A 14,720-nucleotide genomic window follows, 5' to 3' on the forward strand; every position below is an offset into this window, starting at 1 on the left:
CAAACCACTTGTTCAGTTTAGAACTTGTTGCTGTTAACGTGAAAGTAAAGTGAGTTTGGCCCTGGAGGAAACCCCTGTAGTGTGTAATGTATAAGGATGGGTGTGCTGAAGAGCAGTCTTGTTCCTGACTGGCTGTGTGGTGGTGTAGTGATGATGATGATGGTCGACAGCAGGAAGAACATCCTAGACTTAACAATTTGTTAAAATGAACTTGGTGGAAAGCATTCGTTTCTACTATCTTTGGCTACTGGAGATGTATCCTCTCTTCTGATGTGCATATTATATCGGTGAACTCCTTCCTCTAGGCAAGTCTGGGCTATAAGAACACTGTTTATTTGACAGCTACAGCAACACAAGAGCACCTTACAGATGATTCAGAATGTTACGATCCATCTTCTTTGTGGTCGGAGGACGGCCCAACTGCATCACAAAGTTTCACTGCTTGCTCACGAGGCAGCACATACTTTTTATGCCCATTCATTTACCGGCAGTTTATAAAACAAGAGTTTCTTTTTACTTGTAAAAACAAACCTGAATATCATTTGTATCAAAAATCAGTATCTTTTGTGTTCCTTTACTTCTAAATCCAGATTGTTTTTCCAGTGACAAAGTTCAACAAATGTAAAGTAGGGAGTTGATAATTCTGGACTGTAAGTGCTGGAATTCTTTACTGCTCAAGATTCTTTACTTATCTGTCAATCTTTCAGAAACGTATTAAGAATTAAACTTTTCGTCAGCTTTCTCTCCGATCAATACTTTCACCATCATGCACAGATTCTGTCCTTTCACCAGTTAGGAGTTGGTTGGTTGATTCTCTGTAAGTAAGAAAGGTCTAAAATATATTCATATAAAATTAATCTGGCCGTGAATCATTTACAGTCAGTGGTGAGCCAGCAAATTTCCCAAGGGTCCAGCTTGATATTGGACATCTCTGGGGAAGTGCTACTATGGTGGGTGCATTAACAGATGCATTTGATGAGTAAAATGAGCATCATGTCTCCCAAGTCAGTGCTTCGGAGGTAAATGTTGTGCGCTGCAAGCATTAACTCTCAGTTACAGATCACAATTTCCTACTTTGACTTCTTGTGCCTTTGGGCGTTGTTCTCTAGCAGCTGTCATTGAACGAGTTATTGCACAAAATGACCAAACACCAAAATCAGCTAGAAATATTCTCCAGTCTGTGCTTGTTAAACTTATTTAAGTGTGTTGTGTTTATAGATTTTACCACTAATCTCTGTAGTTAGCTGTAAATTCTTCCGTCAACACTTCCAAATCCACTACAATGGTATGGTTTCTCTCCTGTTTGTGTTTGTGTGGTGCACTTGAATGGAGTTTCCCCTAAGTGGGTTCGCTGGAGATTTCTTAATGTTGAAGGGGCAAAAAAATTACTTCCACATTCACTGCAGTGGTAGGGTTTTATCACCTTTGTGTGTATGCTGATGGTTCCTTAATGCTGAGTAACGACTAAAACTACTTTCACATTACATGCAGTGGTAGTCGTTTATCACCTGTGTGTGTTCGTTGTTGTCTTTGTATTTCTGATAATTGACTAATGCACTTAACACACTCACTGCACTTGAATGTTTTTTCCCCTGTGTGTGTTCGCTGATGATTCCTTAATTTTGAGGAACGACTAAAACTTTTTTCCACATTCAATGCAATCAGATGGTTTTTCCCCTGTGTGTGTTCGCTGATGACTTCTGAAATTTGAGGAAACACTAAAACTACTTCCACATTCATTGCAAACAGTATGGTTTTTCCACCAGTGTGTGTTTTAATATGTCCAGGTAGGTCGCTCCCCCTCCGCACAGCACCGCCTGTGCCCGTTCTCTCCCTCGCTGCCCCCGTTCTCTCTGCCCGGTTTCCCTTCTGCTCCCCTCGCTGCCCCAGTGTCTCTCTGCCCGGTTTTTCCTTCTGCTCCCCTTGCGGCCCCGTGTTTCTCTGCCCGTTTCTGCCTTCTGTTGCTTAGTTGCCTCTGCATTTCTGTGACCTTTCTGCCTTCTGTGCCACTTGTTTCCCCCCGTTTTTTGTGACCTTTTCTGCCTTTTCTTGGGACTTTTCTGCCTCTGTGCCACTTGTTTCCCCCCGTTTTTGTAACCTTTTCTGCCATTTTTTGTGACCTTTTAGCCTCTGTACCACCGTTTCCCCCGTTTTTTGAAACCTTTTCTGCCCTTTCTTGGGACCTTTCTGCCTCTGTGTCACTCGTTTCCCCCTCAATTGTTGTGCCTTTTTGTCTTCTGTTTGCTTTGAAGCCCCTTGCCGCTGCGTCACCTGCGGCCCCGCCCCCCTGACTGCTCATTCGCTTCCCCCACCTTTCGCCTCCCAGCTGCTCCTCCCTCCCACCTCCCCATATAGGCTGGCCGCTGCGCGGTGAGGAGAGCGACCCTTGACCCTTCCAGGTAGATCACTCCCCCTTCGCACAGCACCGCCTGTGCCCGTTCTCTCCCTGGATGCCCCTGTGTCTCTCTGCCCGGTTTCCCTTCTTCCCCCCTCGCTGCCCCGTATCTCTCAGCACGGTTTTTCCTTCTGCTCCCCTCGCGGCCCCCATGTCTCTCTGCCCGTTTTTGCCTTCTGTTGCTTAGCTGCCCCTGCATTTCTGTGACCTTTCTGCCTTCTGTGCCACTCGTTTCCCCCCTTTTGTGACGTTTTCTGCCTTTTCTTGGGACTTTTCTGCCTCTGTGCCACTTGTTTCCCCCCGTTTTTGTAACCTTTGCTGCCATTTCATGTGACCTTTTAGCCTCTGTGCCACTTGTTTCCCCTGTTTTTTGTGACCTTTTCTGCCCTTTCTTAGGACCTTTCTGCCTCTGTGTCACTCGTTTCCCCCTCAATTGTTGTGCCTTTTTGTCTTCTGTTTGCTTTGTCGCCCCTTGCCGCTGCGTCCCCTGTGGCCCCGCCCCCCTGACTGCCCATTCGCTGCCCCCACCTCCCACCTCCCAGCTGCTCCTCCCTCCCACCTCCCCATATATGCTGGCCGCTGCGCGGTGAGGAGAGCGACCCTTGACCCTTCCAGGTAGATCGCTCCCCCTCCACACAGCACCGCCTGTGCCCGTTCTCTCCCTGGATGCCCCTGTGTCTCTCTGCCCGGTTTCCCTACTTCCCCCCTCGCTGCCCCGTATCTTTCAGCACGGTTTTTCCTTCTGCTCCCCTCGCGTGCCCGTTTTTGCCTTCTGCTGCTTAGCTGCCCCTGCATTTCTGTGACCTTTCTGCCTTCTGTGCCACTCATTTCCCCCCATTTATTGTGACCTTCTGCCCTTTCTTGTGACCTTTCTGCCCTCTGTGCCACTCATTTCCCCCTCAATTGTTGTGCCCTTTTGCCTTCTGTTTCCTTCGTCGCCCTCACCGCCCCGCCGCTGCGTCCCCTGCGGCTCCACCCCCCTGACTGCCCATTTGCTGCCCCCACCTCCCGCCTCCCAGCTGCTCCTCACTCCCACCTCCCTGGTGCGCGGCAAGCCCGTCTGCGCTCGCCCACATCTGGACCTCGCCCAGCGCCAGAACCCCTGGCCCCCGCACCCGCCACGACGACCGCGGCCACTACGACGCCAGCACTCTGCACGCTCTCAACCATGGACGGACCCACAATTGCTTCAAGGTCGCCCCGAAACGCACACACAGTCCCTTCACCTGCTGGAACTGCAGCTACACCAGCCACAGAGCCGACGGACCACCCACCAAGAAAATCCTCGACCACCTCCGATGCATACTACTGAACACCTGCTCTGCAAGTAAACACGCCGTCGAGCTCTGGGACCTGCTCAACACAATCTCCCCAAACGTCGCCTTCCTGACAGAGACCGGGTTGACCACCTCCTCTGCACCCGACAACGCCATAGCCATCCCAGATGGCTACAAGATCACCCGCAGAGACCGCACCAACGGAGTCGGAGGAGGAATGGCTATCGTCCACAAGAACAGCATCAGGGTCTCGACTAGCACAGACGGCGCGCTCAGCACCGCCGATCACATGCATTTCCAGAGCCACACAGACCCCAACTCCACCCTCAAAGGCACCCTCGTCTACCGACCCCCAGCACCCTGCCCCCAGTTCAGCGACTCCATCGCCGACTTCATCAGCACGCACGCCCTGACCTCTACCGACTACATCCTCCGCAGAGACCTGAACTTTCACCTTGAGAACAACAACAACTCCACAACCCTGATCGATAACCTTGCCAACCTCGGACTGAGACAACTCGTCACAACGCCCACCCACTCCGCCGGCCACACGCTCGACCCCGTCTTCTCCTCAGGCCCGCACGTCTCCATCAGCCACACCACCGAACTCCTCTGGACCGACCACCGCTGCATCCACTTCACCTTCCAGAAACCCACCACACACCACCGCACCCAACAGATCCCCGCCGCTGCTGGAGCAAAATCACCGTAGACATGCAAACCTCGCTCTCAGCCCACCCACCGAACCTCCAACACCGACATCGCTGCCCACAACCTCAGACGCTGGATCGAGGACTGTGCCAACACCCTCACCCTGCTGAAGAAGCCCCGCTCACAGAGACACCAGAAAGAGGGCCAGTTGGTTCACCCCAGAACTCCTACATTCCAAGCAAGCCTGCCGGAAACTAGAGAGGAAATGGCACAGTGAATAAACTCCGGACAGCCACGCAGCACACAAGGACGCCGTCCGCAACCACCACCACCTCATCAGGGCTGCCAAGAAGACCTCCTTCAAAGACCACCTCGACAACAACGCACACGACAGCAAGGAGCTCTTCAACATCGTGAAGGAACTCTCGAACGCCAGCTCCAACACCAACAACATCCCGCCGTCACAAGCCCTGTGCGACTCCCTCGCTACCTTCTTCCACCGCAAGATAGCAGACATCCACAACAGCTTCGACACCGAGACAGCCCCAACAGACAGCAACACAACAGACCCTCCGCACACCATCTACCATGTCCCCTTGCTAGCCAGGACCAGCGTGAGCGTCGATGACACCATCAAGATCATGAGCACAATCCATTCCGGCTCTTCGTCAGACCCATTTCGCACCACATCTTCAACAAAGCAAGCAGCTCCATCGCACCCCACCTACGCAACGTCATCAATCTCTCCCTTGAGACCGCGACCTTCCCAGAGAGCTGGAAACAAGCTGAGATCAACGCCATACTCAAAAAACCCAAGGCAGAACCAAGAGACCTCAAGAACTTCCGACCCATCTCTCTACTCCCCTTACCGGCCAAGGTCATCGAGAAAATCGTAAACAGATACCTCGAAGATAACAGAATCCTGGACCCTTCCCAGTCAGGGTTCCACAGCAACCACAGCACCGAGACCGTCCACATCGCAGCCACCGACGACATCAGGACCCTGCTAGACAATGGGGAAACTGCAATGGGGAGCCCTCTCAGCCAGCTTCGACACCGTCTGCCACTGCACACTACGCGCACGCCTCCATGCCGCAGGGATCCAAGACAAGGCTCTGGAATGGACCACCTCCTTCCTCTCCGGCAGAACCCAGAGCGTCCACCTCCCCCAGTTCCGTTCCGAAGCCTCCGAGATCATCTGCGGCGTATCCCAAGGATCCTCCCTCAGCCCGACACTGTTTAACATTTACATGGCCCCGCTCGCACACGTCGCCCGACAGCACAACCTCAACCTAATCTCCGACGACACTCAACTGATCATCTCCCTGACCAAGGACCCCATCACCGCCAAAGCCAACCTCCATGAAGGAATGAAGGCCGCCGCCGACTGGATGAAGATCAGTCGTCTGAAGCTGAACTCGGACAAGACAGAGGTCCTCATCCTCGGCTCCAACCCGTCAGCCTGGGATGACTCCTGGCGGCCAATGGCACTGGGGGGCAGCCCCGACCCCCACCGACCACGCACATCCTCGACTCAACGCTCTCAATGACCAAGCAAGCCAACGCCGTCTCCTCCTTCTGCTTCAACACCCTCCGCATGCTCCGCAAGATCTACAAATGGATCCCGACAGATACAAGAAAGACAGTCACCCAGGCCCTCATCAGTAGCAGACTCGACTAAGGAAACGCCCTCTACGCAGGAGCCCCAACCAAGCTCATCAATCGACTACAACGCATCCAAAACGCCTCAGCATGACTGATCCTCGATGTACCACGACACAGCCGCATCACCCCCCATCTGAGAAACCTGCACTGGCTTCCCGTCAACAAGAGGATATCCTTCAAGCTCCTCACCCACGCACACAAGGCACTCCACAAGACCAGCCCAGCCTACCTCAACAGAAGGCTCTCCTTCTACACCCCCAATTGCCAGCTACGCTCCGCCGACCTCTCACTCGCCACCGTCCCGCACATCCGAAGAACAACCACCGGCGGGAGATCCATCTTCCACCTCGCTGCCAAGACATGGAACACCCCCCACTGAGCCTACGACAGACCCAAGACCTGCTGACCTTCAGGAGGATACTAAAGATCCTAGCTGTTCGATCAGCGCCTTGAGACCCTCTTGGGTATGAGGGGCGCTTAACAAATGATTGATTGATTGATTGATTGATTGATTGATTGACTGATTTACTGATTGATTTTTGTAGGTCTGATGACCCACTACAGCTCTTTAAACATTCACTGCATTGGAATGGCTTTTCCCCAGTGTGTGTTCATTTATGTTTTTGTAGGCCAATAACTGAAAGAAGCTCTTCACACATTCACTGCAATGCTATGGTTTTTCTCCTGTGTGTGTTCGTTGATGTCTTCGAAGATTTGATAACTGACTAAATCTCTTTACACATTCATTGCAATGGTATGGTTTTTCCTGAGTGTGTGTTCGAATATGTTTTCGTAGGTCTGAGGACCCACTGAAGCTCTTCGCACATTCACAGCACTGTAGTGGCTTTTCCCCTGTGTGTGTTCGCTGATGAATCCTGAGATTTGAGGAATCACTAAAACTACTTCCACATTCACTGCAATGGTATGGTTTTTCCCAGTATGTGTTCGCTGATGTCTTTGTAGGTGTGATAACCGACAGAAGCTCTTCACACATTCAGTGCAATGGTATGGTTTTTCCCCTGTGTGAGTTCGCTGATGAACTTGAAGAATTGATAACTGACTGAACCTCTTCAGACATTCATTGCAATGGTATGGTTTTTCCCCAGTGTGTATTCGCTGATGTCTTTGGAGTTGTGATAACCGACTGAAGCTCCTCACACATTCACTGCAATGGTATGGTTTTTCCCCAGTGTGTATTCGCTGATGTCTTTGGAGATTTGATAACAGGCTAAAGCTCTTCACACATTCATTGCAATGGTATGGTTTTTCTTCCCCAGAGTGTGTTCGCTGATGAACTTGGAGTTGTGATAAATGACTGAAGCTCTTCACACATTCAGTGCAATGGTACGGTTTTTCCCCAGTGTGTGTTCGCTGATGTCTTTTGAGGTGTGATAACTGACTGAAGCTCTTCAGACATGCAGTGCAATGGTATGGTTTTTCCCCTGTGTGTGTTCGCTGATGAACTTGGAGTTGTGATAACTGACTGAATGCCTTCACACATTCATTGCAATGGTATGGTTTTTCCCCTGTGTGTGTTCGCTGATGAACTTGGAGTTGTGATAAATGACTGAAGCTATTCACACATTCAGTGCAATGGTATGGTTTTTCCCCAGTGTGTGTTCGTTGATGAACTTGGAGTTGTGATAAATGACTGAAGCTCTTCACACATTCAGTGCAATGGTATGGTTTTTCTCCTGTGTGTGTACGCTGATGAACTTGGAGTTGTGATAACCGACTGAAGCTCTTCACACACTCAGTGCAATGGTACGGTTTTTCCCCCATGTGTGTTAGCTGATGATCTTGGAGTTGTGATAAATGACTGAAGCTCTTCACACATTCAGTGCAATTGTATTGTTTTTCCCCAGTGTGTGTTTGCTGATGTCTTTGGAGGTGTGATAACTGACTGAAGCTCTTCACACATTCACTACAATGGTATGGTTTTTCTCCTGTGTGTGTTTGCTGATGTCTTTGAAGAATTGATAACTGACTGAATGCCTTCCCACATTCATTGCAATGGTATGGTTTTTCCCCTGTGTGTGTTCGCTGATGTCTTTGAAGAATTGATAACTGACTGAATGCCTTCCCACATTCGTTGCAATGGTATGGTTTTTCCCCTGTGTGTGTTCGCTGATGAACTTGGAGTTGTGATAACCGACTGAAGCTCTTCACACACTCAGTGCAATGGTACGGTTTTCCCCCCATGTGTGTTCGCTGATGATCTTTTAGGAGTGCTAACTGACTAAAGTTCTTCACACATTCATTGCATTTGCACGTTGCTTTTCCTGCGTGTGTTTGCTGATGGCTCTTTAGTAGTGATCACAAACTAAAGCTCTTGCTGCTTGTGTATAATTTCTCTTTCTTGGTTAATGTCTCTGGGTCGGGTTTATATTTGTCTGCATCCCATGACTGCGTTTCCTGAGGAGCTAACATGGTTGATAAAGCACTTGTGCTATTCACACATTCCTTGTATGTGTGTGGTATTTTGGATGGTTGATTTCAGATTTCACAATGAAATACAAGACTCACCAACTACATATATTATAATTGTGGCAAGTAAAGCTTCTTTGTAGGTGGTTATGTTTTTAGATTGCGGAATGGTTTCGCATGTTTATGAGTGAAGATCAGTCTTCCTTCTGGTCGAAGCAAATTGGGACAGTCTGTTGTAGATCAGAGACCCTCTCTTTCCTTTACCCTTCAGTTGTATGGCTCCACTCCCTTGTGCTTTTCTAATGTTCCTGTGGTTTGGCCTGTGGTTTGGATAGAAAATGTTTACAATACACCTAGCGTGCTGAATGGTGGTCTGCCATCATTACAGGAAGCAGAGTAATGCTGTATCTACCTCATACCGAACACATGATCAAAGCTGGTGGTAGAGGCCTGTTTATACAGGAAGTGGTTTGTCAGTGTTGTTGCCTTAATTTTCTAGAGGTCATTTCTTATCCTGTTGCGTGGAGGTGCACAGCTCAGACTCTTACATCCACCAAATTGCTCTGAACTGCTTTTTCCAGGATCTACCAGTTTATGTTCATGTTCCTCAGTCTTTATGCAGATCTTTTCCTAAATTTTGGAGCTCTTTTTTTCAAACCACTTTTTTTTCAGATTTTCACGATTACTGTCATTATTCACGATCATTCAAGGCTGTTTTCCTATGGGATGTAAAGAGATTTAAAATCATTAAATGGAAATGTAAGAGCATGTGAATACACAATACTTAACTAGTTGTAAAAGACATCTAGTCCTTACCATTTACGAAAGTTACCAAGAGATATTTCACCATACACAGATATTTAACTAAATGTTCTATAGAACATGTCACATTTTACTTAATTCAGAAAAGGAGGTGATTTTTCGGTGTTCACACAGTAATTTAGTACAGAAAGAGCACACATGGAGTGCCCACTTGCTAGAGGTACAGCTTTACGAAGATGCACATGGCTAAGATTTCATTTAACCCCTCCCGTGCTCATGACGAGCTCAGCTCGTTATGAGGCACGGTTGCGCTGTGCTCCAGACCAGCTGAGCTTGTCATGATCCGCGTGGCGCTCACACCTGGGGATAATTTCCCTGCTGTGCTGAGCATTCCATGGAAACGGGTGTGGCCATGCACCCTCCCTCCCCCAGAGCCGCGGGGGAATTAACCCCGCGGCGAAGGGGTTAAAAAAGAAGGGATTGTGTAAGAAGAGATAGATCAGGATGTGTTGCTGTCACTTCAGTTTTAGGAATTGTATAACAGCAGTAACACTTTCAAGGCTACATGACAAAGAAAACCATGAATAAAACCCTTTCAGGAAGTATATAATAAAGGTAACGCTCTAGGAAGTACATAATAAATGTAAAGCTCCAGGAAGTATATAATAAAGGTAACGCTCTAGGAAGTATATAATAAAGGTAACGCTCCAGGAAGTATATATTAAAGGTAACGCTCCAGGAAGAATATAATAAAGGTAACACTCCAAGAAGTATATAAATAAGGTAATGCTCCAGGAAGTATATAATAAATGTAACACTCCAGGAAGTATATAATAAAGGAGTATATAATAAAGGTAACACTCCAACAAGTATATAATAAAGGAGTATATAATAAAGGTAACGCTCCAGGAAGTATATAATAAAGGTAACGCTCTAGGAAGTATATAATAATGGTAAAGGTCCAGGAAGTATATAATAAAGGTAACACTTCAGGAAGTATATAACAAATGTAGCTGTCAAAAATTTTTAAGGAGACACCCTTCTTATCGAAAAGGAAATGGGTCTGAGGTCAGTTGAAAAAAGAAAGTTTTCCCTTTTCTTGGTTATAGAGGATAGATCAGACTGTGAAAACAGTCCTACTATCTTGCAACCTAATTTGAGGTCTAGTTTGCTATGAGGCACCCCATATGGTAACAAATTTACAATTTATACTGGAAGATGTCACAATATTTCTATGGATTATCAACAAAATTTTCTAACACACAAGGTAAAAAGTAAAGAAGTAAGAGGTCAAAAGATAATGTACTAGAATGATTCTTAGTTGAAAAAACTTTCATTTATTATGATTGTATTTTAAACAATTTTTTACATTCATTGACATTACATAAGAATAAATCATTACATTCAATTAATAAAAACATGATACATTTTTTTATAAAAAGGAAAAAAGCACAATCATTGTCGACGCGGCGTTTCGGTGAACTGGCTTGAACACCTTCTTCAGGACAATGCTTTTTGTACGGTTAAAAGCAATCTATGTGGAAGTACAGATAACAAATATTTTTATTAGCTTTACATTCTAGTACTAATGACCTCTTAAGCTTTAGTAAACTCTCTTCGCACTATAGTTCGGTTGGTTCTATGACGTATTGTCTTATAAGCTCTATCTGCGTCCTTTCTTTGTCTTAAGGTACATCGCAAAACAGGGTGATTTAATTAAAACATCCTTTCCATGCAATTAACAAAAACTGTACATACAGGATTAGCACTCAAACCTGAACGATTTGGTGAGTGAATGTTGCACTTACTTAGTTGTTCTAAGGGCCTTTGTTCTATTCTGTAAGGCTTATCGATGAGTGTCCTCAAGGTTGAGGGGGGCTTTTCTATTCACTTTGTACTATAATGAAAAAAGTTTAATACAATATTAACAGTCAGATTTCTTTCTTACTCTGGTTTTAAGATTTTGCAGTGGCTTATGGTTTGACTTACTTATATTGATTGTTTATGGATCCTTTATTTCCTTATTCAGGTTGCTGGGTGTATTCAGATTGTAGGTGAGCTAGAAGGACAATGATTCTTTTAGTTTTGTGAGAATAAACCGAGACGGGCAAATAACTCTCAGGTTCTATTCATTGATTTCTAAGGTGACTATTTGTTAAGAAGCAAAAGGAGGAAATGCAGTTTCTATGGTCGTTGGCTGACTATATAGGACGGTATTAACTCTACGGATCATCGCTGGTGGGTGTCTAAGCACCGAATTGGGGTCCTTAGACTGGCTACATCTGTACCTATTGTCAGTAGATTGGATATAGAAGATCTTACCTCTATTTCTATTTGTTAGATTGATTGTACAGGACGGCTAGGTTGGGCATCTGGTAGCTGAAAAGAGCACGATTTTATATCAATTTTTTATTTTTCATTTTTTTAAAAATTTTCAAAAAATGTGTTATAGTTCTTACAGGTGGGATAACGAAAAAAGAAAAAACCTCACTGTTGAAGGTCTAACCAGATTATCATTATTACCTTTAAAAAAAACCATGGGTTTTGGTATTGCAGACTAGAAGCTTCTTCTTTGTAGTTTGTAAGCTTCTGAGGATTCCTGATATTTCAATTTGCAAGATAGTAGGACTGTTTTCACAGTCTGATCTATCCTCTATAACCAAGAAAAAGGAAAATATAACAAATGTAGCTCCATTCACACTCCTTTTGACAGTACTTTCCAGTTTACACTGGAGAAGCTTAAGTTCCAACTCCTGTCTTTACTTTTCTGTTTGTTAAGTTATCTTTGCCACATTCTTAGGGATGGTTCAAACATTTGTTGGAAGATTGCAGCATTTATTATAGAGATTCCATCACAACCAGTAATATACCTGCAATATCTCTGCTGCCAATACATGTCTGCTTTTTGTCTTTTTCTACCTTACCATGGTATCTGACTTAATGTCTTTCGTTTGGTGCTAGGTCGGAGTGGTGTGTTTTATCTAGGAACCCGATTCAATATTGTGACCTTATGCCCCTATACGGCTATAATCAATACATATCCCTATAATGGCATAATATTCAGAGCCATATTTTCAGTAAATCGCCTCTGCAGTCCATGACACAGCAGAAGCTACTTCCTTAGATTCCCAGAGAGCACACGGAGTTCTTTCGACACACCAAACCCCCAGCAACCTGGGAAAGCCCCGCTTGCTTTGATTTGTAATAGAACTCCTGCGAGCACTGTAAGAACGACCAGTTCTTAGTGACATCTTTATTGACGTCTTATGTCCAAACCTTACGTCAAACTCGGCACCTTTCAGGTATAAACATACCAACGCTGCCTTAAGCAAATACGGGGTGGTGATTCTGGAGCAGAGCAGAGCAGCTAATCTACTTTCCGAGAGCCCAGCAGAAGCGAGAAGCCCACGGACGCTGCCCCTCCTCTTTGACGCGCTGAGAAAGACGCTGTCTTTTCTCCTGCCGAGAAAATCCAGCTCCGGCGTTTCCAGCCTACGCTTGCGGGTGACTGGAATATCTAGTCCTGAGAGGGAGATACCAGACCTCCTACATTCTATTCCCAAGGTACAGTGCTGACTAAACCCTTAGAGAGAATTCTTGAACAGATCCTTGGCAACAAAAACCTACTTAACTTAAACTGCTACTTACTTACTCCTTCCCACGTATTAGGCTTAGGTCAGGTACACCGGGGTAGGCGTATTTTAGAAGCACCAGTTGAGCACGTTAGCTTATGTATATATGTATATATATTTTATCCATTTTAAAGTGTCTTATGGCTAAGAAACCATATCAATGCTTTTACAGTATTATTTCGTAATACTCCTTTTACTGTACGCACTTTACGTTATAACAAGTCTTGCAATTGTGGCAATTCATTTCTCTTGCAAGACAAGGAAGACTGCTCAATAAATATCTTTTACTGAAAACGCCCGTCTCTCTATTCTCTGCACCCTGGTGAAATTAAATCTGCACAACTGACTGAGTGAAATAGCTGTCTATTGTTTCACACGACTCTAGAGATTGACTCTTATTCTGAGGGAGCAAAGTTGTCATGTTTATGCGGTTGTCGGAAGCTGAATCCCTTCTTGTCTGAGCCAGGGAAGCTGATCACTTCCTATTCAGTCAAGAAAGTTTCCAGTGACCTCTGAGCTAGCTGGCGCAAACCTAAATTAAGTCTAACATAGTCAGTAGAGACCTAGAAGACCTCAGTCCTACGTCTACACTGCTGTTTATGTTATTCCAATGCGCAGGGCCTATAGGGAAAATAGGAACTACACTACATGGCGCCCAACGTTTGGTAAGGCGATAAAACTAACGCAAGACGTTAGAGTAACTCAGTCGTGCTTTTTCACACAGACCCTTTCTCCCGTAAATACTCCAATAGACGTCTGGAGTGGGTGAAAGGTTAATGTCCGCCGGAACTTAGTAGGAAGAGACTCCTATGTAGAGTTTTTGGTTGAAGGATACAGTGTTCCAAAATATTGTGCACCTAATCTTTGTCTCCTTGAAACCTTTCTGACAGTAAAATGCCAGACAGTGATGATGATAGGGATGCTGCTATATTAGCAGCCCAACTAATAGAGGATGACACGAGTCTCCTACAGAATGACCAGAATGCTATCCTCATTCCGGTCAACATAAGAAAAACTATAACTTTAAAACTTATAGAAAACGGACTGACATCACGAGGTGGTACAGTCATTTTCGTGATAGAGGCACACGAATATCGGCAGACAAAGGCATTCTATTCATGGATATACTTTCCAGCGGCAAAAGCTACAAAACCACGAATTCCACTATTACAAAATAGAGGAACTACCGGATGAATATACTCCTTTCGAGGATATTGAAATACCACAAAATTACCAAGAGCACCTGCTCTGGTTTAAAGGCGCCCTAAAACATAATGATCACATCACCAGGCTCGGTCCATTAGGTAGACCAGGAGCAACGTGGCCGGTTCTAGCCAGCTACACACCACATCCAGACTGATAAAATGTCATGCGAAGAACTTTTAGCACAGCTAAAATTACTGATTAAAATTCACAGGCAATTAGTCCAATATGTAATATGGACTGCAACAGTCCAACCAGCTGTTAATATTCCACAGCTGACCCCTCATCAGGGGAACACAAATAAAATTACACCACAGAACATACATTCATGTCTGGGGAAAACACCCACAAAACGGGAACAAATTCCATTCTGGCTGGCACAGAAAATAACTCAAATAGAGGCAGTATTCCCGAAAACTACCCCTATTGAGAAACACAGAATTCTGACTATCTGCCTTCCAATGGGGGTCGCACCACATGTGGAGGACTGTGACACTTGGGGCACAGTCTTTGCTTCCATTTACACAAAAACACATGGTGTTCCGTCCATGGTGGTAATACCAGATGTGCTAAAACAAATTCTGAATGAATACGGTCCAAAACCTGCTTTAACTCTTGGTATGAAATTACTGAAAGACTTCAAGCAGGTCTCGGCTATATTATTAGCCAACATAAAAGGAGAAGCAGCATCAGTGGCGATCTGCCAAA

General features: G+C 45.7%; 1 protein-coding gene and 1 pseudogene across 2 annotated transcripts in view; both read right to left on the reverse strand.

Annotated features, from left to right (window-relative positions):
- Positions 1-3,133: 3,133 nt before the first annotated feature.
- The window catches only part of LOC147663416 (uncharacterized), a 58,630-nt pseudogene continuing 47,043 nt past the window's right edge, over positions 3,134-14,720 (reverse strand). The window contains exon 2 of the transcript XR_015305317.1: positions 3,134-9,134. The product of XR_015305317.1 is annotated as an uncharacterized LOC147663416 (transcript). The remainder of the gene's footprint in view (positions 9,135-14,720) is intronic.
- Positions 11,180-14,720, reverse strand: part of LOC147663417 (uncharacterized) — a 455,662-nt gene continuing 452,121 nt past the window's right edge. The window contains exon 9 of the mRNA XM_086950472.1: positions 11,180-11,236. Within this exon, the coding sequence (XP_086806598.1) occupies positions 11,180-11,236 (57 nt within the window). The remainder of the gene's footprint in view (positions 11,237-14,720) is intronic.

Source organism: Lissotriton vulgaris, unplaced genomic scaffold (genome assembly GCF_964263255.1).
Source record: "Lissotriton vulgaris unplaced genomic scaffold, aLisVul1.2 SCAFFOLD_1057, whole genome shotgun sequence".
Taxonomy (NCBI): domain Eukaryota; kingdom Metazoa; phylum Chordata; class Amphibia; order Caudata; family Salamandridae; genus Lissotriton; species Lissotriton vulgaris.